Below are 26400 nucleotides of genomic sequence, written 5' to 3' on the forward strand. Positions count from 1 at the left end.
ACAGTGATTCCATGCATCATTTTAATAATTAGACAGAGGAGAAAGGACACTTTGCTAATAGCAAGCTCCAGTACCACTCTTTTCTTTATTTTTCTTCCCTCAACCTAGAAAGATAAATAATGCATAGCTCTGCTGAAGGCAGAATTTCCCATAGGGAAAAGCAAAAGCATTCTTTCCACCAGTAATGAGCAACAGCAGGGGCACCAACTGTAGGGGCCAGAAGGGGCTCCTGCCCCCTCAATATTTGTGAGCAGGGGGCTAAGCCACCCCAATACTGAGGGGTCCCAAAACAGATCAGCCTCCCTGCAAACACGCCCTCCGTGCTCCCCATTCCCCGGCCAACGGGCGAGTACTCGTGTACTGGGCAGGGATGGAGGGCAGAGGTTGATATTTACTCAATGTGCTCTCCAGCCCCTGTCACTGGCAGAGTGCAGTGGGGATCTCTGCGGGGGGCTCCTGGTTCATGCTTCCCCCCATTGCGCACCCAGGGCAACAGCCCCCATGGAACCCTCCACCCGGTGCATGACATTGTGCATATAACATCACACAGCGCTGGGTCCCTCAATGTGGAAGGCAAGCTGGCAGCCCTGAGCAACAGCAAAGCTACAAGATCCAAAAATTCATGAAGAGACAGAGTTGCTGCCGGGATCTGCCCAAACCGGAGTTCAAACTGGGGCTATTGTATTCTCGGTTGCTCTTAGGTTTTCCTCCCCATTGTATCTTCATTTTATTTTTTCTCTTCCTGCAAGAATACTGCACATCGGAAGCTAGCACAACAGAAAAGGGAGCTGAACAAGAACCTCTCACTTTTCCCACCTAGTTTTCCACCAGCAGAGAATCTTTTACAGAAAGGATCATTTAAAATAAATAAATCAGTGCCTCCAGTTGCAGTCACCCAAACTGCCTGTTCTAAAAGAAACAGAAAATGCCAAATACAAGTCCTAAGGGTTTTACCCGGGGACGCAGGTGGCGCTGTGGGTTAAACCACAGAGCCTAGGACTTGCTGATCAGAAGGTCGGTGGTTTGAATCCCCGTGACGGGGTGAGCTCCCCTTGTTCAGTCCCAGCTCCTGCCAACCTAGCAGTTTGAAAGCACGTCAAAGTGCAAGTAGATAAATAGGTACCGCTCCAGCGGGAAGGTAAACAGCATTTCCATGCACTGCTCTGGTTTGCCAGAAGTGGCTTAGTCATGCTGGCCACATGAGCCGGAAAAACTGTCTGTGGACAAACGCTGGCTCCATCGGCCTATAGAGCAAGATGAGCGCCGCAACCCCAGAGTTGTCCATGACTGGACCTAATGGTCCGGGGTCCCTTTAACCTTTACCTTTAAGGGTTTTAACCATTTGCAGGGCTTCCAGTGGGGACTCATCCATCCTCATAAAAGCGCTTTACCTGCAAGTTCCTGAATGATGTCATGGTTATCTTCCGAAGCCGTGCAAAGTCAGAAAGAAAGAAGAATCAATCTTCTTCTACAATTACGTTCAAGGATCCAGGTCCTGGGCTAAGTTCTCTTCTGGTGCAAGTCTGGGTAGCCAAAGGGAGGCTCGAGTTCATTCCATGCACCCATTTAGCTGACTAGGTACTGACCCCCAACAGAAGCCACTTGCTACTTCTTAAAGCATCACTCTTGGACAATCTTCTTTAATGGGCAGGTGGGGAGGGGAGGGGGAAAGGTTGAACCATTGAAGATGCTGCTTCAGCTGGGTTTCCTCGCTAACTCTGTTCCCAGAGCCACCTGACCTTCATTACTATGACAGCATGGAACACGGCAGCATGAATATTCCAAATGGTACCCATCCTTCTGTCTCATCAAATCCATTCTTAAGGAGCTTTCTTGGAAAGTAAGGGGAGTGGGAGGGAAGGATGTAAACCTTGAGGTCCTGTTCCCACAACTTCCTTGACACTGGAAGTCACTGGGCTTCATCAGATTGCCCATCTGGTAAGAAGGCAGCGTTCTTTTGTTTATAGCCATGTGAAAAAATAAGAGGGCAGGGCTACTAACTCTTTTAAAAGTTGTGTAGAGGATGGGACTGGGGGCAACAGGGGCCTATAAATATTTATCTTGGGTTGGGGTCCATCCCAGTTCCCTGAGGGGAGAGAACTAAGCTATTCCCATCACATTTCAAGGTGGATTTTAATGGGGAATCCTTTAAAATCCACCCAAAGCACTTTAGAAAATAGTAGGAGGAGAAGAGTTTGGATTTGATATCCCGCTTTATCACTACCTGAAGGAGTCTCAAAGCAGCTAACTTTCTCCTTTCCCTTCCTCACCCACAACAAATACTCTGTGAGGTGAGTGGGACTGAGAGACTTCAGAGAAGTGTGACTGGCCCAAGGTCACCCAGCAGCTGCATGTGGAGGAGCGGAGACGCGAACCCGGTTCACCAGATTACGAGTCTATCGCTCTTAACCACTACACCACACTGGCTGGGGGGATGGTATAAAATACTCTTTAACAAGTCAAAATCAAGCTTGCCATGCAGAATTTACTCTAGTTCTATGAATGACATGAATCAGATCAATAGGAGAAGGATAGGGGGTTCATCCCTCCCCTCAAAAAAAAAAAAACTTTGATAACTTTTAAAACAGGGCATCCTACAGCCTGAGCAGCTAATACACAAGACTCTCTGCACACCACACACACACAGTTAAGTCCTCTTAGGAGGGAGGAGACTTAATGGCAAGACGCACTAGCTGCTGAAACTGTGGGTGGCTTAGATGCCCTGTTTATGTTTAAAAGGGGAATTGGGGGTGAAGGGACAGAGGTAGGCACAGTCCTCTGTAGGAGCCTCTGCCCCTACAGATGCTGCTGAACTGCACCCAGCAAAAAAAATATGGGCCATTACCAGGGCCAGATACAAGAAAATAGGGTGTCTATCACAAGAAAAGGGGAGCCATTCATGCATATGGACGTTATCTGCGCATTCTAAGACAGGCTGCAGTCCTAAGCACACTTACCTGCGTATAAGCTCCCTTGAACACAGTAGGACGAACTTCTGAATAAACATGCATAAGGTTGCACTATTGGGCTTTTTAGGATATATTTCCCTCCTTCTGAAACTCATGAGTGAGCTCTATGTTGGAAATTCTCTTTCCTAACAGCAGACAAGCCTTCACGACGACTATGCCTGTTAACAGGCAAGCGCTGCTTGAAATGTGATCATTGACGTAATAGGGCATCCAAAATGAAAAACGACACCAATCAGTTAAAATTAGATAGTGACCATGGCCTTCAGCCCTGTGCCCCCTATTACTGTTTAACAATGGGGAAAACACAAAAGTAAACATCTGGAGAAAACAGAATATGCAGCCCAAAGAAAATGCAAAATCAGTTTCCTTCTGGGCACACTTTTGAGCTGATCTACATGTTGGAGTTATTAATCTACATGTTAAGTTGGGAAGAGCACACAGTACTGGCTGCTGCGACTGCATCACTTTAGACTGCAGGTGGAGAATTGCTTGTTTGAATGGTCCCTAATGTCAATAGCCTTCCAGAATAAAATAAACTAGTAGCTTGGGAAGAAGCTAGGCTTTTTAAGTGACAGTGGAATTCTCAAAACTTACAGCAATTGCCAGATTCTACGTCAGTGGAAGTGCTGGAATTTCATTCCATGCTCTACAGAACAGCTGAAGTCAAGTCCATTTCTCAATCCCCACAACTATAAATATCTTCCTAACAACAGGGTGTTTTAAAGTCATTGTTGGGTCTTTTATTAGTAGCAGTGAAGTGTATACACTGTGGTCAACAGTTGTATAACAGAACATTGATTGACAGTTGGAGGTATTTCTACATTACTGTATATGAGAAACCATAAATCAAATTGTTCCCAGGTCTGGGGGCACAATTGTTCTCCTTATGAACACACACACACACACACACAAACTAGAGATGTAGAGATGTGGAGAAAATTCAATAAAAAATACTTTTTAAAGAAAACCCTAGAGAAATCAATGTCCTCATAAATAAGAAAGATTCAAGCTCTACCATTGGACACTTACTTCGGAGTTGGTTATTTAGTATTCGTGAAGACAGATAACTTTGCATGTTGCACCAAGCAAATCATTTATTTAATCAATAAATCAGTTACAGAACGATGAAAGCTTGCTTATATCTATTTAACGTGTCCATTCATTTCAAAAGTTAATCCTTGCATGTACCAGTCTGGGCACCATCATTATACCAACAACTGGAGGTGGAAACCCAAATGAAGGTCTGTATTTTGGAGAGGAAACGTGATACAAGACAGAGGCTTGCTTTAAAACTAACTTTTTCAAACTATGTCTTGAAAATGGTAAGGAATAAGTTCTTCTCAAAACAAGTGACACGAGTCAGTGTCTGGTGTTGCTTTTGATAGTGTTCACCACTTTGGAGGCCTTGATAATAAAATGGCTTAGTATTATAAACAAAAAAGTTCAGCAACACATTGTTCAGGTGACTTAGGCTGCAATCCTATACTCACGGACCTGAGAGGAAGCCCCACTGAACTCAGATGGGCGAAGGTATAACTAATAAATTATGATGATGATGATGATGATGATGATGATGATGATGATGATTTCTTAATACACACCTCTGCAGTTTAGTCAAAAGCAGACAATGCAAAATGTCTTGAACACCTGAGACACACTGATAATGATAAAGGGAGGGATATTACTTATTTCCCTTAGACCTTTCGATCCTGTAACCAACTTGGTTTAAGAGCTAACACATTAATTTAGCTATTGGTTTGCATTTGGAATGTGGCTGTATTGGAGCATCTAAACAAAGTCTATGCATCCCCTCTCAGAAAATGCATTGCCACGTTGCTTGATGGATACATTCAGTGAATAAGTACATGCACGATGATTACTATTAGCATGCATAGACTTAAGATTGTTCATTCTTCTGGTACATAAGAAGATATGAACATAAGAACAGCCAGTGGCCCATCTCGTTCAGCATCCTTTTCTCACAATGGCCAACCATCCTTCAGGAAACCCACAAGCAGGTCCGAGGACAACATCCCTGCCTTCTGTTATCCAGCAACTGGTTAAATGCTAAAATATTAACAAAAAGATTCTGCAGATCTGGATGCTTAATTTCCTGAGATGCACCAGCAAGAATCTCACTTTTCTTCTTTCAAAGGGGGGTGAGGGCATTACAGATCTCTGTTCCTTGATCACAACCACCCCAGTTCAGAGGAACAGCAGAACTGCGTGCAAGCACACTGCTCCACCGTCAATTCAACACTGTCCCACAGGAATGACTAATGGCCAGCAATGGACCCTCTTTGCCAGTTACCAGAACTGGGAAAAGTCCATTTTTTTCTGTCAGCGCACATATGAGAGGTGTCCTAATGCATATATGGTTACTAAGGCATCACATGGGAGGAGCATGGCTGCAACTGTTTACTACACATGCATGACTGCTGTACTACACTGTGGCTGCTATGTGCTGTGAATTCGAATACACACCTAATGTGGTGCCATATGAATCACTTGGAGGGGTCATTTTGTGAAGTGCATTTGGAGTGAAAAGATATCACAGTCACCAAGGTGCAATGAAGTCAGCCAAACCCACACATCTCAACCTCAGCTAATCACTTGCCATCTGGGCCTCCTCTCAGCATTACTGTGCCTCCAGATTTGCTGTTGACCTAACAAGCAGGAAGTCACAAGGTTACTAGGTTCAGCTGTAGGCCTGGACTCTCTCCAAACATATGTGAAAGCGTTCCTTTCTGGGGAAGCTGGGCCCCTCAAGACACCTTTGGGCTCCAACTCCCATTAGCCACTGCGCCAGTATGGTCCATTGCCAAGGATGTTGGGAGTTGCAGTCTAGCAACATCTGGAGGGCCACAGATTCCTCATCCCTGTTGTACAATGGCATTTCACCTGTAGCTCCTTTTGTTTATTTATCATGCAAACAAAAAATGAAGCCTTTCTCTTGTGGCAGGAATAACTTTACCCATGTTCTGTGGCACCAAGTTTAGATATGTGTTACCTTAAAGGTAAAGGGACCCCTGACCATTAGGTCCAGTCGCGGACGACTCTGGGGTTGTGGCGCTCATCTCGCTTTATTGGCTGAGGGAGCCAGTGTACAGCTTCCGGATCATGTGGCCAGCATGACTAAGCCGATTCTGGCGAACCAGAGCAGTGCACGGAAACACCGTTTTCCTTCCCGCTGGAACGGTACCAATTTAACTACTTGCACTGTGTGCTTTTGAACTGCTAGGTTGGCAGGAGCTGGGACCAAGCAACGGGAGCTCACCCCGTCGTGGGGATTCGAACTGCCAACCTTCCGATTGGCAAGCCCAAAGCTCAGTGGTTTACACCACAGCGCCACCCGCGTCCCATACCACATCGCTACCCCACCTCAAACTCAGCTTTAGCATACTAGTACAGTGGTACCTCGGGTTAAGTACTTAATTTGTTCTGGAGGTCCGTTCTTAACCTGAAGCACCATTTTAGCTAATGAGGCCTCCTGCTGCTGCCGTGCCGCCGGAGCACGATTTCTGTTCTCATCCTGAGGTAAAGTTCTTAACCTGAGGTACTATTTCTGGGTTAGCAGAGTCTGTAACCTGAAGCGTCTGCAACCTGAAACGTCTGTAACCCGAGGTACCACTGTACAGGAAATCAACCTGTTTCCATATTGAGAGAGGAGTACTTGGGCTAAGACAACTGTATTTCAAGACATAAATTATAGACTCAAGATACATACATTTAACTACCTTGGGCCTTATTGTGAGAATGCTTTGTTAACTGAATTGTAGAAAATGACCTGGCCTCCAATGCACCCTTTTCTCTTGACTAGTAATATTTGGTGGGTGCTAAGATAAGGAAATATTTATTCATGTAACTTTCCCAGATTTGTGGGTTAAGAGATGGCAAGCTTAATCATCATGCACCTGTATACATTGTTTTCTCTTGCTCTAGAATAGGTCCTAACAATAATGATGGGAGAAACTGAGATGATTGTGTTCAATTATAACCAACCTTGACTCTGCCTATTCAATAACGCTGTTATGCTGCCTTGAGCTTCCTGATACATGAAACCTTATTCTTTTGCCATCTTCCCTTGATCTCACTAGGCCATCTCCAATCTTCAATTCATGTAACTCCTGCTTGGATCCTCAACAGCCAAGAAAACCAACACCCTCAGTGGGAGCCTAGTACTAAAAAAAAACCTAATCAATTCTTAAAGCTGGTTTTAGTCATACTTTGGACTTCTGCCAGTGGTAGTGCTTGCAATTATTCAAGTAGAATGATTTTCTCAAGCTTTTGGGGGACCCAGTTGATTCTAATGTCCTAAAACGCATATTTAATAAGGTTTAAATTAAATTAGCCTTGAAAATCAGCTTCAGAAAAATTTTCCTAGTCCAATAATTACACAGAGAAAAAATACAATTGAGGTTGCAACTACATTTGTATTAACACAATGTTCAAAGCAAACATACTTAGAACGAGTTTAAATCTAGAAACCTTCCATCCATTGTCAAAACTGCTTGTAAATATAAAAATTGAAACAGCTATGCCTAATTCACTTACCGATTCCATTGCAGGGATGGTGAAGAACTAGGCTAGTTTAGTTTCTCCATTCATTTTTATTATGAAAACTTCATTTTGTTTCATTATTTGCTCATTTCATTTTTCATGTGTTTCAATAACTGATTTGCAATTAATTCATTTGTTTTATCATTCCCATCCATTTCCCCACCCCGCTGATTTCAATGGGAGACCCAGCCAGTTTTCTATTGACTGTAAATTTGATGTGTTCCACCCAAATGGCATGGAAACTTGAGGAACTCTACTATGCCTTGAATGCAGCACCCCTGCCAAATTTGAGACACATTAGAAAAGGGCATTTTAGAGGCTTTAAAAAAAAATTCCATTCAATGGGGGGCCCAGATGTTCATTACTGGGATTTTATGCTTTCTGGAACTTGCTTTGATACCCTATGGGAAAAATGTGCGTTAATTTCATTTGTCTAGATAAAATTCTTTACTTGTAATTACATCCTTTCAATGAGAGGCCCAAGTGCTCCTCTCCTGCTTGTAACTTCTGTGTTTTACACCTGTTCCTATGAAATTTTCCGTCATTGTACCACTCCTCAAGTAGGTAAGACATTTTAAAGTTTCAAATAGACAAAGCAAAGGGTTCCCATTTTACATCTATAAGTTTCAGTGCAGCCTCCCTCTCCTTATCCTTCTGTAACCTTTCAGTTACATGCTGTTTCAAAGCATTCCAATTTTCCATTAGAAACTAACGAAAAATGAATCAAACAAATGAGTAATGTGAATTCTAATTAAGAATTCATCCATTTGCAATCTAATTTGTTTTTGCAACAAAAACAAATTAAATCAATGAGGCACAATTGTTTTGTTTTTCATTAGTTATTAAAACAAATGCATACACTTATTCCATTCCAAGTTCCAGAAAACCTAAGATCCCAATGACAGCCTACCTTCATTTAACTGAGGAGCTGAAATTGAATGATGGACTGACCTCGCACTGAAACTAGTGTTAGGATTTTATGCATTCTAGCAGCCAGGAAAGATTACATCAGCTAAAAGGAACAGGAAACTTATGCGTTCTAGATTCTGCAATGGAATGGGCAAAATAAATTCATCTCTGCATTGCATTTTTGTGCCTATACAGTGGTACCTTGGGTTACAGACGCTTCAGGTTACTGACACTTCAGGTTACAGACTCCGCTAACCCAGAAATAGTACCTCGGGTTAAGAACTTTGCTTCAGGATGAGAACAGAAATCGTGCAGCAGTGGCGCGGTGGCAGTAGGAGGCCCCATTAGCTAAAGTAGTACCTCAGGTTAAGAATAGTTTCAGGTTAAGAACAGACCTCCAGAACGAATTAAGTTCTTAACTGAGGTACCACCGTAATTATTCAGCAAGGGGTCCACAAATTCATACACAGCACTCAGAGCCATGAGCGTCTCCTACCACTCTTATCAAACTGCCAAACCACAGCTTTTCTGAGTTCAGTGCTAGGAAGGAGAGAGACTCTTCCCCTGACCTCACACTGAGCTTCAGATTCAGGTAGGTAGCCATGTTGGTCTGACACGGTCGAAAGAAATAATAAAAAATAAAATATTGTCCAGTAGCACCTTGTTGTTGTTGTGTTGCTTAGTCGTGTCCAACTCTTCGTGACCCCCTGGACCAGAGCATGCCAGGCACTCCTGTCTTCCACTGCCTCCCGCAGTTTGGTCAAACTCATGCTGGTAGCTTCAAGAACACTGTCCAACCATCTCGTCCTCTGCTGTCCCCTTCTCCTTGTGCCCTCCATCTTTCCCAACATCAGGGTCTTTTCCAGGGAGCCTTCTCTTCTCATGAGTATTGGAGCCTCAGCTTCAGGATCTGTCCTTCCAGTGAGCACTCAGGGCTGATTTCCTTCAGAATGGATGCGTTTGATCTTCTTGCAGTCCATGGGACTCTCAAGAGTCTCCTCCAGCACCAGAATTCAAAAGCATCAATTCTTCGGCGATCAGCCTTCTTTATGGTACAGCTCTCAATTAATAATAATAATAATAATAATAATAATAATAATAATAATAATAATAATTCGGCGATCAGCCTTCTTTATGGTCCAGCTCTCACATCCATACATCACTACTGGGAAAACCATAGCTTAAACTATACGGGCCTTCATGGATCACTGCCTTGCCGTAGCAAAGGGGCTTGAATAACTCAGAGAAACTATGAGCTATGCCGTGCAGGGCCACCCAAGATGGACAGGTCATAGTGGAGAGTTTTGACCAAACGTGATCCACCTGGAGCAGGAACCGGCAAGCCACTCCAGTATCCCTGCCAAGAAAACTCCATGGACAAAGACAACAGTAGCACTTTAGAGACCAACTAAGTTTGTTCTGGGTATAAGCTTTCGTGTGCATGCACACTTCTTCAGGGCACTCAAAGCATCTCTGAAGCTTAGAACAGCATTACTGTACATGACATATTCCCAACCGTCACAATAATAAGGGGAGGGGAGCATGGTGGGGACCACAGGTTTGGGGGGAGCCATTTACCTACAATAGGGGTGTAAGTAAATGTGGCCTGCTAGATGCTGCTGAACTCCCATCATGCCTAGTGATTGGCCATGGTGGTTTGGAATGATGGGAGCTGGGATTCCAAGAACATCCCTGACCTAGAAGGATGCTGCAGCTCCAACTACTAAAGTGTATCTTCCAGCTGACAGGAAAAATTATATTTTGAAATGAAGTTCTCCAAATATATCGCTGAGAGCTGCTAACGGCAAGACTCCGCAAAAGGTGCTAATTGCACTATTTAAACCATGGGTAGGCAACCTAAGGCCCAGGGGCCGGAAACGGCCCAATTGCCTTCTCAATCCGGCCCATGGGCGGTCCAGGAATCAGCATGTTTTTACATGAGTAGAATGTGTCCTTTTATTTAAAATGCATCTCTGGGTTATTTGTGGGGCATAGGGATTTGTTCATTATTATTTTTTTCAAAATATAGTCCGGCCCCCCACAAGGTCTGAGGGACAGTGGACCGGCCCCCTGCTGAAAAAGTTTCCTGACCCCTGATTTAGGCCGCAATCCTATGCTTACTTACCTGGGAGTGAACTCTGTCGATCACTGTGGGGGATTTAATTTCTGTATAAACATGCATGGCTTGCACTACATGTGGAGCCGCTCTCAGTTTGCATGTCCCATGAAAGGCATGTCACTTTTATTATGGATAAATGTTGGAGGCTATGCAACTTACTCCACAGCTTATGTGACTGCTGCTCTAGAGTAAATCAGTTGTAAATCATATATACCGTATTTTTCGCCCCATAGGGCGCACCACCCCATAGGACGCACCTTGGTTTTTTTGGGGGGGGGAATAATGAAAAAAAAAATTTCCCCCCGCGAAGCCTGGGAATGCAGGCAGCTCTGCGCAACCCTTGGGAGACCGGCGCGAAGTCAGTCTTCTGCCTTTGTGCTCAGAATCTTAGTATCACTTTTTACAAAGTTTGTAGTTCTCAAAGGAGTGAGAGCTTGCAAGTGGGCGGAAAAGCCGAATGCCCCCTGAATAGATCCTTGAGCCTCTCTAGGTTTAGAGGAGGCAAAAAGAAAAAAGGGTTAGCTTAAATTTGCATCATTTATACAGGTTGCAGCATTCATTTTCTTGGTGCTAGGCGCAGCAATTTTTAATTTAAAAAACAACATGTACTTGCCTTTAGCTACTGACGGCATCACATAAAAGGTATTTTGGGGTTATAAGAATACAGGGAAGAAACCAGAGCATCATCAGAGAAGAATTAATTGATATTTCTCTTCTGCACTCCAGGGAAAGGAACTGCTCCTTGCACTCTGGCAACATCAAAAGCTTTCAGAATAAAAGAAACATTGGAGGATCATTAAATTGAGTTTTAAATTTGCTAGATGCTCCTAATCAGCATGATCGCTTGACTGAGCACACATGGCTGGCTGTTTTTCTTTTAATCTCAAAGCTTTCTTTCCCCTCCCAACAATGTACAGTATTAATGGAGACATGGGTGAGACTGTGGTCTAAGCCACTGAGCCTCTTGGACTTGCCGATCGGAAGGTTGGCGGTTCGAATCTGCACAACAGGGTGAGCTCCCATTGCTCTCTCAACCTAGCAGCTCGAAAGCATACCAGTGCAAGAAGATAAATAGGTACCACTGCAGCGGGAAGGAATAGGCATTTCCGTGAGCTCTGGTTTCCGTCACAGTCCTCCATGTGCCAATAGCGATTTAGTCATGCTGGCCACATGACCCAGAAATCTGTTTGTGAACAAATGCCAGCTCCCTCAGCCTGAAAAGCAAGATGAGCAACGCACCCCATAGTCGCCTTTGACTGGACTTAACCATCCAGGGGTCCTTTACCTATCCTTTTACAGGAGCAAGTATGGGATTGTATAAACATGACTGTGCAGGGGGGGAAATCAGAGGGAAATATTCTTTGGAATTACATACCTGTGGGAATGTTAAGGAAGGTAGGAGATGATATAGTGTTTTGATAGTATCCCTCCTCACTCACGCTAGTGAGTAAACAACAGAGCACATTCCCTTTGCAACTTATTGGAAGCAAGTTGATGATTCTTTCGAACCCTTTAATTAAGCAATATGGTCTGGCTTGTCCAGTCTGGATTGTTCCTGGTATGTTTCCCCTTTATTTCCCTCTTAAAATAATAATAATAACACAACACAGTCTTCTTTAAAAGTAAGAACAATGTCTTACTCACATTCAGTTCACAGCAGTCATCTGAAGGCAGGCTTTGTTTTGTAGTTACAGTGAAAAGAAGTCTGAGCTACATCTCAGACTTTCTGCTTGTGGGCTCCATCCTATGTGAGGAACATAGGGAAATACAGCTACATGCGCTTAAAGCACGGTTACAGTCAGGAATGATAGATATATGCCTAATTCAAACTTCTTTGAGTCATGCCCCAACATTTCTGTGAAGAATACACCTCAGTAAGTATTCCTGCTTACACAGGGCAGGTGTCTGGTTGGGGCCGTTGACAGCAAAGACATATGGCTGCATATGGTGCCAGAACGTACACTAAATGGTGAATCAGCCATTAGCCATCAATTTCCCCCAGCCCCAGATTATATTTCACCACCTACTGGATCTGTATCATTGGAGGTAATGAGGATGCATAATAAGTATGATTAATTACTGGAAAGAGCAAGCCCATCTCCCTTTCTCCTCTGCTCAATCTGCAACCTTGAATTAGCTCCACTCAACAGCTGTGCTTCTCCAAAAGACCAGCGGTGGGTGGGAAAAGGGCTGCCAACTGATGAAGTGGGGAACCTGTTGTGCTCTTGTGCCTTTTAACAGCAGCTTCATCTGCAGACATCAGCAGGTTCATTATATTGTGAAGCTTTTAGGGCACAGAAGTAAGCATCATCATCACCACCAGTTAAATACTGCAGGGGGTATCAAAGGCAACTGTTGGGATGGAAGAGTGCCGGTGCAGTGGCCAATTCAAAGAGCAATGCAAATAGAGATGTGTGAATCCACAGGGAGATTAGATGCAGGGTCTATAACATGGGTACGCAAACTAAGGCCCGGGGGCTGGATCCGGCCCAATCACCTTTTAAATCCGGCCCGCGGATGGTCGGGGAATCAGCGTGTTTTTACATGAGTGCTTTTATTTAAAATGCATCTCTGGGTTATTTGTGGGGCATAGGAATTCTTTCATTTCCCTCCCCGCAAAATGTAGTCCGGCCCCCCACAAGGTCTGAGGGACAGTGGACCAGCCCCCTGCTGAAAATGTTTGCTGACATTAACATGACATTAAATGCCCTCTGCATCTTTAAAGGTTTGATAGTCATGGGAGAACAATAGCAAAGTAAAGGTAAAGGGACCCCTGACCATTAGGTCCAGTCATGACCGACTGTGGGGTTGCAGCGCTCATCTCACTTTATTGGCCGAGGGAGCCTGCGTACAGCTTCCGGCTCATGTGGCCAGCATGACTAAGCCGCTTCTGGCGAACCAGAGCAGCGCACGGAAAGGCTGTTTACCTTCCCACTGGAGCAGTACCTATTTATCTACTTGCACCTTGACGTGCTTTTGAACCGCTAGGTTGGCAGGAGCAGGGACCGAGCAATGGGAGTTCACCCCGTCACGGGGATTCGAACCGCTGACCTTCTAATTGGCAAGCCCTAGGTTCTGTGGTTTAACCCACAGCGCCACCCATGTCCCTTATAGCAAAGTACATTATGTTTAAATGAGGAGGTTGCATCAGCAGCAACAGCAATGTTTGGGAAGGAGGTGGTTGTCTCCCTAGCACAAGTTAGGAGGAGTCACTTAAGAGTGTGGTAGGACAAACTCAATCCAGACTCACAATTTCCAGAAGAAAAATGCAAGCCAGTACATACCCTACATGGCAAAAGCACCAAGGGAATTCAGGCACAAATATATGTGAAAGACAATGATCTAGAAAAAATAAGCACCAGTAAATAATGTATAGCAGATTACAAAGAAGCCCTATGGTCTGATTTTAGCTTGGATTTGATGAAATGAAAGTTCATTCGAAGATGGTACATCTCATTTGTTTTTATATAGTTTTTTCAGTTTCGAACCTTAAAATTTGCCATTCTGAAGTAAACTCTCACGCTGGAAATTCAACTTTTAAATTTCAATTTTAAGAACCACATAAGACACATGCATCTATTATACTGCATTAAGAGGAAATTTGGCCCATTCTGTAGCTATGGAACAATCAACCACAGCAATAAGCAACCGGGTCAGTGAATCCACAGCGGGGAAATCGTAAGTAAAATTAGCAGGTGGAAACAGAGCATCATCAAATGCTTTTCCATTCCTACTGCCTGCAGCATCTCCCCTCTGCACACACTTATAATTACAAAGCAATGTGATAGCATTTCTCCAACACAGATCTAAACCCCCCCCCCCAACTCTCACTTAATAAAATAAGCGCTGACTCAGCCCCATTACTCCACCACTAGTTTTTCCCCCTTTCCTTCTAGTAACCTTTTGAAAACATGTTCCCTTTTTTCACAGTTCTCCACCACAAGCACATCTTGCTACAGTCAGACCCACTAAACTCTTCCTGCCTCTTCTCCACTTTGTATCAAAATGCAGCACAGGGATCTGTATTCAAAATCAGACCTGAATCTTGGACCATGAAAGAAAAATATACCTCAGCATATATGTGGAACGCCCTGTGGAACACCCTCCTATCTGATTTCAAGGAAATAAACAACTATCTGACTTTTAGAAGACATCTGAAGGCAGCCCTGTTTAGGGAAGTTTTTAATGACAGATGTTTTAATGTATTTTAAATATTTTGTGGGAAGCTGCCCAGAGTGACTGGGGAAACCCAGCCAGATGGACAGGATATAATTCATTTTAGTAGTAGTAGTACAGTGGTACCTTGGGTTACATACACTTCAGGTTACAGACTCCGGTAAACCAGAAATAATGCTTCAGGTTAAGAACTTTGCTTCAGGATGAGAACAGAAATTGTGCAGCAGCGGAGCGGCAACAGCAGGAAGCCCCATTAGCTAAAGTGGTGCTTCAAGTTAAGAACAGTTTCAGGTTAAGAACGGACCTCCGGAACGAATTAAGTTCTTAACCCGAGGTACCACTGTAGTAGAATGTGCACTACTCAGTGATTCTAATCTCCAGGTCTTTAGGAGTGAGTTGCCTCCAAGCACATGCTTAGCCCAGAGGTAACGTTCTGTCCATTCCCTAACAGTACAGCCCTGGTTTCCTCTCAACCTACCAATGATTGCCATATATATTTGCATATATGTAAATTGTGGTATGTGTTATTAGTGTTATTCTTACAATGTATCTTATTTATGTTCCTAGCTGCTCCAGAATTCAGATCTGGAAGGATGGGATACAAGAGGAAGAGGAAGAAGAAGAAGAAGAAGAAGAAGAAGAAGAAGAAGAAGAAGAAGAAGACCTCAGCTTCTCTGTTCTAGCAGGTGATTCATGAAATAAAGGGGCCACTTTTTCCCCTCTCCTTTCTAAAAAAATAAATGAGTACAGTGGGGGTGGGGAATGCACTTTTTTCCCTTTGTCTGATGCAGTATATCAATAAATTAATAGCATGGTCGCTGAACTGATCCAAGTCCTTCCCCTCCAAAAACACCTGCTCTTAGGACAGTTATGCCAAAAAAGAGAGAAAGGTGAAAGGCATCAACCAAAAAAAGGAGGAGGACAAAAGAGAACACATATTTGCATAAAGTGTATCTATGCAAAATGTAGAAATAATGACTACCGGTATATTTTAAATGGAAATACAATACGTCACATCATAGTGTGACTAGGTGACCTGTGCACCTGCTCAGTCACCTGTCCAGGTGCTAACTGTTGATGGGCAACTGCAAAGCCACCCTGCTCTCCCTTCTTAGGGTATCTGCAAATCAGACTTGGACCGGACAATCCTTCAGAGAGAGCACTCTTTCAAAGAGGTGACATAAAGTAGGGCACATGGCCACCCTAGGCCAGAGTATACAACAAGCATTTCCTGGTTCCTTGGAAAACTTAGCAGTTGCATTGGTGCCTAAATTACTTGGGGAAGTGGTGGAGGAGGAACTCCAATCTGGCACTGAGCATTGAGCATTGAGTGCTTAAAAGCCCTGTTGGCTCAGAACTCTTAAAAATGGAAAAAAACAGTACACAAAAAAACCAATTGGCATGCACACAGCTATTGTTGAAAGCAAAGGCTGTATTTTCATCCTCAATAAAGGCAGTGGTGACAATCAGCGGGTCTAATTCAGTACAAAGGGCCACTATAAATATTTAAAGTCTCAAAAAGAATATTTGGATTGTATACTCAGAATGCTGTCCAAGGAGGTGGAGACACTGCTTAATTTTTAAAAGATTATGTTCCAGTGGGGAAAAGAAGCTCCGTGGAATGCTCTTTAATTCTGCGATTGCAGGGAAAGACAGCAGTACTCAATGATGAGAGACAAAGGCACACTGTACATGCTATAGTCTTCATTCTAGTATTTGAAACTGCAAAAAAAAAGCTCAGGAATGCATCTATTACATGCATATATTCATCTGTAAATTAAAATAACTACTCATGTTTTCATTTATTATTTGACACTTGCCTTTAAAACAGCTCAGTTGGTTAAAATTGTTTCCTGGAGTAGAGGAAATGCTTCGTTAAAGGAAGGGTGTAGTTGCAAAAACACAGCATGTACAACAGATTTTTCTCCTACTACAGTGGATTGAAGCTATAGGAAGACTTGTACAAGGAGAATTCTAAGGTAATAAAAACAGAGGCTCATATCCCCTTTGAGTTGTTTCCTGTTCCAAAACATGCTGCAAAAGGAAGAAGGAAGAAGAGTTTGCATTTGATATCCCGCTTTATCACTACCCTGGGGACGCGGGTGGCGCTGTGGGTAAAACCTCAGCGCCTAGGACTTGCCGATCGCATGGTTGGCGGTTCAAATCCCCGCGGCGGTGTGCGCTCCCGTCATTCGGTCCCAGCGCCTGCCAACCTAGCAGTTCGAAAGCACCCCCAGGTGCAAGTAGATAAATAGGGACCGCTTACTGGCAGGAAGGTAAACGGCGTTCCGTGTGCTGCACTGGCTCGCCAGATGCAGCTTGTCACGCTGGCCATGTGACCCAGAAGTGTCTGCGGACAGCGTTGGCTCCCGGCCTATAGAGTGAGATGAGCGCACAACCCTAGAGTCCGTCAAGACTGGCCCGTACGGGCAGGGGTACCTTTACCTTTATCACTACCCTAAGGAGTCTCAAAGCGGCTAACAATCTCCTTTCCCTTCCTCCCCCACAACAAACACTCTGTGAGGTGAGTGGGGCTGAGAGACTTCAGAGAAGTGTGACTAGCCCAAGGTCACCCAGCAGCTGCATGTGGAGGAGCGGAGACACGAACCCGGTTCCCCAGATTACGAGACTACCGCTCTTAACCACTACACCACACTGGCTCTCTGTGCTGTGGGAAGGTAAACGGCATTCCGTGTGCTGCGCTGGCTCGCCAGATGCAGCTTGTCACGCTGGCCATGTGACCCAGAAGTGTCTGCGGACAGCGTTGGCTCCCGGCCTATAGAGTGAGATGAGCGCACAACCCTAGAGTCCGTCAAGACTGGCCCGTACGGGCAGGGGTACCTTTACCTTTATCACTACCCTAAGGAGTCTCAAAGCGGCTAACAATCTCCTTTCCCTTCCTCCCCCACAACAAACACTCTGTGAGGTGAGTGGGGCTGAGAGACTTCAGAGAAGTGTGACTGGCCCAAGGTCACCCAGCAGCTGCATGAGGAGGAGCAGAGACATGAACCCGGTTCCCCAGATTACGAGTCCACTGCTCTTAACCACTACACCACACTGGCTCCTGTTGGGAAAGTGGTGTTTGTACTGAGCAGGAATGGTCACCCAAAGCAATGCTGGTGTAGTTAGATCATTTTAGACCAGGAGTGGGGGGATTTCTTGGCTTCACAGGCCTGATCCTTATTAGGATCAACTTTGCCAGTCAAATTTGACAGGTGAGCAGAGATGCCACCTTGTAAAAAAGCCCTTGCACAGCTTTGCAAGTCTAACCCCCTCCACCTTTAAACTCCCAAAGTTTAAAAGGGGGTCATGGGAAGACTTGCAACAGAGAAAGAGAGAGAGAGAGAGAGAGATGGGGCAATATATAAAGTAAGATTCGAAGATTGTTCACCAAGAAACATAACGGATGTACTGATGTTGTTGCAAATTTAATTTGGGTGGGTTACAATATTAAAACACAAAAATACATACCATACAAACAAAACATAGTAAGGTAAAGGTAAAGGGACCCCTGACCATTAGGTCCAGTCGTGGACGACTCTGGGGTTGCAGCGCTCATCTCACTTTATTGGCCGAGGGAGCCGGCGTACAGCTTCTGGGTCATGTGGCCAGCATGACTAAGCTGCTTCTGGCAAACCAGAGCAGCGCACGGAAACGCCGTTTACCTTCCCGCCGGAGCAGTACCTATTTATCTACTTGCACTTTGACATACTTTCGAACTGCTAGGTTGGCAGGAGCAGGGACCGAGCAACGGGAGCTCACCCCGTCACGGGGATTCGAACCACCGACCTTCTGATCGTCAAGTCCTAGGCTCTGTGGTTTAACCCACAGCGCCACCTGCGTCCCTGTTAAACAAAACATACATACAAGCAAAAACAAACCAATACTCCCCAAACACACAGTTTAAAAGGCCATAGATCAGGCTTCCTCAACCTCGGCCCTCCGGCTGTTTTGAGACTACAATTCCCATCATCCCTGACCACTGGTCCTGCTAGCTAGGGATCATGGGAGTTGTAGGCCAAAAACATCTGGAGGGCTGAGGTTGAGGAAGGCTGCCATAGATTGTTTAACCGGCCAAAGACCTGGTTCTAGAGAAACCCTTTCGCCAGGCACCTAAAATGTAGCAAAGGCACAAGGCGATTCCACAAGCGGGGAGCCACTGAAGAAAAGACCCATTTTCATGTTGCTACCTTCCAGACCTTTCATGGAAGAGGCACACAAAGAAGGGTCTCCAGTGATGATTGCAAAGTCCAGGTTGGTTCATATGGAGAGAGGCAGTTCTTGAGGTCCTGAGCTATTTAAAGCTTTATAGGTCAAAACCAGCACTTTGAAATTAATCAGCAGCCAGTGCAGCAACCTGGCCTCTGAATTCTGAACCAGCTGAAGTTTCTGAACCATCTTCAGAGGCAGTCCCACACATAACGTGTTGCAGTAATCTAACCTAGAGGTTACCAGAGCATAGACAACAGTAGTTAGGCTATCTCTGTGCAGACAGCGGTACAGCTGGGCCACCAGCCGAAGCTGATGGAAGGCACTCTGCGCCACTGAGGCCACCTGAGACTCAAGCCAACAGCAAAGGATCCAGAAATATTCCCAAACTGTTTGCCCACTCCTTCAGAGGGCGTGTAATCCCATCAAGCGCAGGCAACATCCCAGCCATCTGGTTTAGGAAACCCATCTGTGTCAGTCAGATGGATGGCATATAAATAATAAATTGTTATAGTATCATCAGCCTATTTGCTAACAACGTACGCCAAAGCTCCAGATGACCACATTCAGGGTTTCATGTAAATGTTACACAGCATGGAAGATAAAATCGAGCCCTGAGGAACCCTACACTGAAGGCTCCACAGAGCCAAAGAGCACTCCTCAAGCATCCAAGTTGGAATGGAACCACCACAAAGTGCTGCCACCCACCTTCAACTCAGGCAATCGCTCCACAAGGATACCATGTTTGATGGTATTGAAAGCCACTAGGAGGTCAAGGAGACCTTTCCCCTGTTCATTCTTCTGACAGAGGTAACCATATTGGATGAGCAAAGCAGTTTCTATGCCAAAACTGGGCCTAACCCCCAATTAAAACGGATCCAGGACCACCCACTGAAGAACCTTGTCCAAGAAGAGGAGATTGGCAACTGACCAGGCATTATTTATATTCTCTGGATCCAGGGAGGGGTTGTTGAGGAATGGTTTCACCACTGCCTCCTTCAAGTAGGGACCACCCCCTCTTTCAATGAGGCATTAATCACCTCCCTGGCCCAGCCAGCCATACCCTCCCTGCTAGCTTTTATCAGCCAAGAGGGGCAAGGGTCCAGAGCACAAGTTGTTGCCCTGACTGATCCAAGCGCCTTGTCCACGTCCTCAAATAAAACTTATCCAACAGGACTAGACAGTGCTCTGAACACCTCCCAACACTTTTATCCTCAAATTGCTTTGCAAACAAGTCACAGAGAGCTACCATTGGTTCTACCACTTCATTTGGGCCAGACTGTAAAAGGCCCCATACTACTAGGGAAAGCTCTGCTATACAGCTCAATGAGATGCAAAGGAGGCAGCAAAATACAGTGGTACCTCGGGTTAAGTACTTAATTCGTTCTGGAGGTCCGTACTTAACCTGAAACTGTTCTTAACCTGAAGCACCACTTTAGCTAATGGGGCCTCCTGCTGCCGCCACGCCGCTGGAGCACGATTTCTGTTCTCATCCTGAAGCAAAGTTCTTAACCTGAAGCACTATTTCTGGGTTAGCAGAGTCTGTAACCTGAAGCGTATGTAACCTGAAGCGTATGTAAACCGAGGTACCACTGTAAGTCACAGAGAGCTACCATTGGTTCTACCACTTCATTTGGGCCAGACTGTAAAAGGCCCCATACTACTCAGGAAAGCTCTGCTATACAGCTCAATGAGGATGCAACTGAGGCAGCAAAATATGCCTTCTTTGCTACCTTCACTGCCGCTAGGTGAACCTCACCAGTGTTTGCTTGCAAATAAATGTTGGCTTTCCTTATGAGAGCTTGTAAGCAACACCCACAAGTGCACTGACAGCCGCTAACTGGTGCTGTTGTGCTGCAAAGGTTTCAGTGATGCTATTTATGGTTGCAGAACCTGTGAGAATTCTGGCGTCTCGACAAAGCAGTTGAGGTCTACGGAATCCACAAAGCTGATGGGCTGCTTCAACTCATAACAGCTTTGGAAGAATGCGATATTAGGACTTTTCCACCATCATTTTCCCTGCCTGCCATCACTCCCTTCTCTTCCCACATCCCACTGTTGCCTTTCCTGAGAATTTGTTTGCTCCTGCTCTGAGGCTGAATCTGCTTTGATTTCTTCTCTCACTACAGCTGAAAGAGCTAGTTCAATCCATCTATTTTTCGTAATAATCATGGTGGATTTGTGCTGACCTGGGTGATAACTGTGGCTCAGCATGACCTTGGACAGGGTCATTACATTTCCCCTCCTCATCTCTTCCAGATAACTGTGGGCATAATAATCTTACAACATTTGGGGCTTCTTAATGGGGGGGGGGTGTCAGTGAGCAAGGAGGGACATAATAGAAGTGTATGAAATTGCACACTGGGAAAAGATAGTGGAGAGATAGAAGCTTTTCTTCCTTTTGTAGAACCTAGGGACCTCAAGTGGTGCTTGGGTTTCAGACTTCCCTGCTGCCTTGCACTTAGTCTGTAAGGTAAAGGTAAAGGGACCCCTGACCATTAGGTCCAATCGTGACCGACTCTGGGGTTGCGGTGCTTATCTCGCTTTATTGGCCGAGGAAGCCGGCGTACAGCTTCTGGGTCATGTGGCCAGCATGACTAAGCCACTTCTGGCGAACCAGAGCAGCGCACGGAAACACCGTTTACCTTCCCGCCAGGGCGGTACCTATTTATCTACTTGCACTTTGACATGCTTTCGAACTGCTAGGTTGGCAGGAGCAGGGACCGAGCAACAGGAGCTCACCCCGTCCCGGGGATTTGAACCGTCGACCTTCTGATCGGCAAGTCCTAGGCTCTGTGGTTTAACCCACAGCGCCACCCGCACTTAGTCTGTAGTTTGGTGCAAAATGCTTGTCTCCACCTAGTCAGGCATTCTGAACAACAGGGACCAGGCCAGCGCTTCTAGGAAACCGACAAGGAGGACATGAGGCCAGTTGTTGTTTTGGCCTCTTGTGTACTGCCTCTGAATATGGGGGTTCAGCTTAGTCATCATGCCTAAAATGGGTTCCCATGGGCAGACCCTTCATCTGCTCCACCTGCAATAAAACATGTCTCTCCTGTACTGGTCTCTACAGCCACAGCAGGCGCTGTAACTCTCATACTGTTTGACTTCACCCAGAAAGGTGCATTGTGTCCTGAGACAGATGGATGCCAATCAGCCTGGGATAGAGCAGTTAGGTGGGACTAAAGGGTAGTGTGAGAGAAGCAGTTTGGATGGGAAGGGGATGGCTGTAGCCTCTGGCTGTCTCTCAGCTTAGCTTACCCACCTCTAAAGTGAGAACTACAGTCTCCTGACATGTTTGCTGTTTTTAAGTACTATAAATCACACATTTCACTACGCTGCACTGTAAGGGTTGAAGCTCAGTGGTACAGTACTTGCTTTGCACTCAGAAAAGGTCATCAGCATCTGGTCCCAGACATCTCTAGGTAGATTGGGCTGCAAAGAAAATGTAGAGAGGTGCCCCTCTGTGTAGACTGCACTGAGCAGTGGTCTGACTTGACAGTGTCCTGTGTCCCTAATTAATAATATTAAATGGTAATATTGAGACATGTTGCAAAACTCCACCCATCGCATCTTGGATAATGAATGTGGCATGTACTGCTATAGCCCTGAGACCAACAACAGAGATTATTCTGGATGGAGTATCTGACTCTCTGCTACACTTGAATTCTGGCAATGGATGAGAAAATACCAGAGAAACTTTCTGGCCAATATATGCTTACATTCACTTTATAAACCGGTTTAAGCATAAGCTTAAACAATCCCTTAAGCATACGTATGACAATCCCTTTTGTTTGTGAACGTAAGTAGAATGACAAAAACTTTTGTTTGACAAAAGAACTTTCACACACACATAGCATAGTGGCAACAAAGGATAAAAACCGCACCTGTATGTCAAATCCAAAGCATTTTATCCCGTAGGAACCTTCGCCTGCTTCATTTGTTCATTGGAGCAAGCTATGCTTTCCCCGGAAATGGCAACTTTGTCGGTTTCTCCCAGGAACCGGGAAGAGGGTCATGAAGGAAATCTGTGCTGGTGACATTGAAAAGGGTCACACAGTTCTGTACGGGGAGAAGAACTTTAAAGGGAGTGTGGGACAGTATCTGATTTGCATGCAGAAGGTCCCAGGTTTAATCCTTGACACATCCCGGTAGGGCTGGGAGCGTCGCCTGTCTGAAAATTCTGGACAGTCACTGGTAGTCAGTGTAAATCGTACTGAGCAAGAGGCACCAGAGATCTGACTCAATACAGTAGTACCTCAGGCTACGAACTTAATTCGTTCTGGAGATCCGTTCTTTTTTTTTTTTAAGATATTTATTGAAGTTTTTAAAGAATTAAACAAATTTCACAAACATAGAAAATACAAAAGAAAATACATAAAAATACATAAGAAAGAAAAGAAAAACATAAAAATCCTGTTTCTAACTTGTTACCTTCATAACCCTCTTTCCTGGCCTCCTCACATCTCCCTTTTCTGTTTTCTCTTTTACAAAATCATATTCAGCAATATCTTACCCCGTTCTGGAGATCCGCTCTTAACTCGAAACCGTTCTTATCCTGAGGCACACTTTTGCTAATGAGGCCTCCTGCCACCGCCCCGCGATTTCCGTTCTCATCCTGGGGCAAAGTTCTCAACCCGAGGTACTACTTCCGGGTTAGCGAGTTTGTAACCTGAAGTGTTCGTAACCCAAAGCGTTTGTAACCCGAGGTACCACTGTACGAGGCAGCTTCCTATATTTTCAGAATGTGAAGGAATCAATCCCCAAATTTATACAACTCTTGTGGGGTACAGGTAGAGGGCTTAAAATCATAGAATTCTAGAGTTGGAAAGGGACCCCAAGAGTCATCTAGTCCAACATGATTCAGAATGGAGCACAACAGGAGGAGGGGCGCTGAATTTTCACTTTGCACAAGGCACCACTGAAATCTGAGACCCCAAGATCTGCCACTGCTTGTGGGAGTCCATTCCACTGTCACAAAGTTCTTCCCGATGTTTAGTCGGATTCTCCTTTCTTTTAACTTGAATCCATTGGTTCGGATCCTACCCTCCGGAGCAGGAGAAAGGTGCCTTAAGTGAGACCTAAGAGGGTTAGCTAAGAAACCTCCAGCTCCTCAGCCCTTCTGTCTTTGAGTAACCTAAGCAGTCTGCTGGGCGCAGACCCTGCAAGAAAGCATGAATGGGGAACCTGTGGCCCTTCGGATGCTGTTGGATTCCAGCTCCCATCAGTCCAACATGTGATTAGCCACCACTGCAATAAAAGAACAATAATACTGGTCTACCTGATGGCCATGGGACGTGGGTGGCACTGTGGGTTAAACCACAGAGCCTAGGACTTGCCGATCAGAAGGTCAGCGGTTCGAATCCCCGCAACGTGGTGAGCTCCCGTTGCTCAGTCCCTGCCCCTGCCAACAGTTCGAAAGCATGTCAAAGTGCAAGTAGATAAATAGGTACCGCTCCGGCAGGAAGGTAAATGGCGTTTCCGTGCGCTGCTCTGGTTCACCAGAAGTGGCTTAGTCATGCTGGCCACATGACCCGGAAGCTGTCTGTGGACAAACACTGGCTCCCTCGGCCAGTAAAGCGAGATGAGCACCGCAACCCCCGAGTCAGCCACGACTGAACCTAATGGTCAGGGGTCCCTTTACCTTTACCTGATGGCTAACCTGGAGGAGCTGTTGTAAAGTTTACTGAAGTAATGTTTATGCAATACTTTGTATGTTAGGAAAGTACTATTCAAATGCTATTTTTACCGACTGCAGAACAAAAAGCTGGGTAGAAATGTGGGGGGATTAACACAGCACAAATGTTGTAATATTAGGCTGGTGTGTCAAAGCAGTGGTATCTCAACAGACACAGGGTAAATCCACAAACCAGCACAATAGCTCTTGACTTTTAATTCTTCTACTGACTGCAAACCCTTCAGTTCCTTTTGGAGCCTCTTTGTGCTGCCAAAGCTCTTCCCCAAGAGTCTGGCTTTGCTGAAATAACAACAATGTTCAGCACAGACACCCAACAGGTAAATAAATCCCAGCGAATGATTGTGTTTGTGTGTGTGAATTGAAAAAGAGGCTATATGTAGACAGACTGATCGATCGCCAACAAAATCAGCCTGGATGAAACAGTTTGGTGTTACAAAGGGGATTTTAGCCAGTCATCCCCCACCTTAGAAAATAGTGTCCCGTACTTTGGAGACGAAGAAGGGTTCACCTCTGTCTCTGGAAGCGATTGATGAGCTTAAGAAAAGCAGAAGCTTTCCAGTAATACTTAATGTGTGTGTGTACACACACGCGCACACAAGGCAGAGCGAGCGAGAGCGCAGAAGATGACGCTAGCCCCGATCCCTGGATATTTTGGATCCAACAGATCGCCTGAGGTCGCGAGTCTCTCCAAGAGCTCGCCTGCTCCCCGTGCAAAACAGGTATCCTCGGAACTGTTTTTCGGCTCGAAAGAACGGGCGGCCCCCATTCCCCGTTAGAACAAGATCCGAGGTTGAGGTGCCCAGTTCCTGGAATAAAGCAGGGTGTGTGTGCGCGCGCGCGCGCGTGTGCGCGCGTTTTCCTCCGGGAGGAAGCCGGGGCAGCTTCCCCTTCGCATCCATCCATCCCTCCATCCCGCCGGCCCGTCCCCCTCTCCCCGGATCGGACCCGCAGCCGCGCGCCCCATGCCTTCCCTTCCTCTCCCGGTCTTCTCGGCTCTGCCGCAGTGAGCTGCCTCCTTCTCCCCGGAGCGGCTGCACCAAGCGCGGAGCCCTAGCCAGCATCCTCCAGCCTCGCCCCCGCCCGGGGCGCACGGGAAGGTGACATTGCGGCAGCAGCGCCAGGAGACGCCCCTTCCCCCGAGGAGACCCTCGCCTGCCTGCCTGCCGCCTTACCTGGTACCTGAGCAGGCAGTCGGGCTCGTTGCTGTCGGCGGGCATGGCTGGCTGGCTGGCTGGAGCCGGGCGAGCAGGTGGCCGGAGCTGCTTCGGAGCGGGGGCCCCGTCGAGCGGCGCGCAGCACGGAGCGGGCTTCGCCCTCCGCGGCTCCCAGCGACTCCCCGGAGGAGCCCAGTCACGGGCGCCTGCTGCCCGCCGCGCACCGCACCATCCCCTCCGGCCGCGGCAAGCAGCCAATCCCAAGCCAGGGATTTTTTGCCGGGGGGGGTAGAGAGGGGTGGGTGGCTTTTTTTTTGGAAGGGGTTTGGGGGTGGGCAGAGGAAAAGGGCGGGGGGGGGGGCTTCGCAGCAGCGGAGAGTCCGAGGAGACGCAAGCGAGGCGGGCGGGGGGCGCGGAATGGGGAGGGGGCGCGAGAGAGGGGGAGGGGAAACGGGCGGGAGGAGGAGGAGCAGAGGGGGGAGGGGCGCGAGGCAGGTGATGGCCAGGGCCGGATTTAGGTTTGATACGGCCCTAAGCTACTGAAGGTAATGGGACCCTTTATATGTCCAGCTGTCCTTTGTCAACAACAAGTTGTGGCTGGTTTTT

General features: G+C 46.1%; 1 protein-coding gene across 2 annotated transcripts in view; it reads right to left on the bottom strand.

The window, feature by feature from the left end:
- SLC4A8 (solute carrier family 4 member 8) overlaps positions 1–25984 on the bottom strand; it is an 82388-nt gene extending 56404 nt beyond the window's left edge. The window contains exon 1 of one of the 2 annotated variants that reach the window (XM_077923824.1): positions 25813–25984. In XM_077923824.1, coding sequence (XP_077779950.1) covers positions 25813–25857 — 45 coding nt within the window. In that variant the 5' untranslated portion in view covers positions 25858–25984. Of the gene's footprint in view, positions 1–2957; positions 3124–25812 lie in introns of those variants that run through there. The other variant, XM_028721477.2, reaches the window with a different exon arrangement.
- Between the last annotated feature and the right edge of the window lie 416 nt (positions 25985–26400).

Source organism: Podarcis muralis, chromosome 2 (genome assembly GCF_964188315.1).
Source record: "Podarcis muralis chromosome 2, rPodMur119.hap1.1, whole genome shotgun sequence".
Taxonomy (NCBI): domain Eukaryota; kingdom Metazoa; phylum Chordata; class Lepidosauria; order Squamata; family Lacertidae; genus Podarcis; species Podarcis muralis.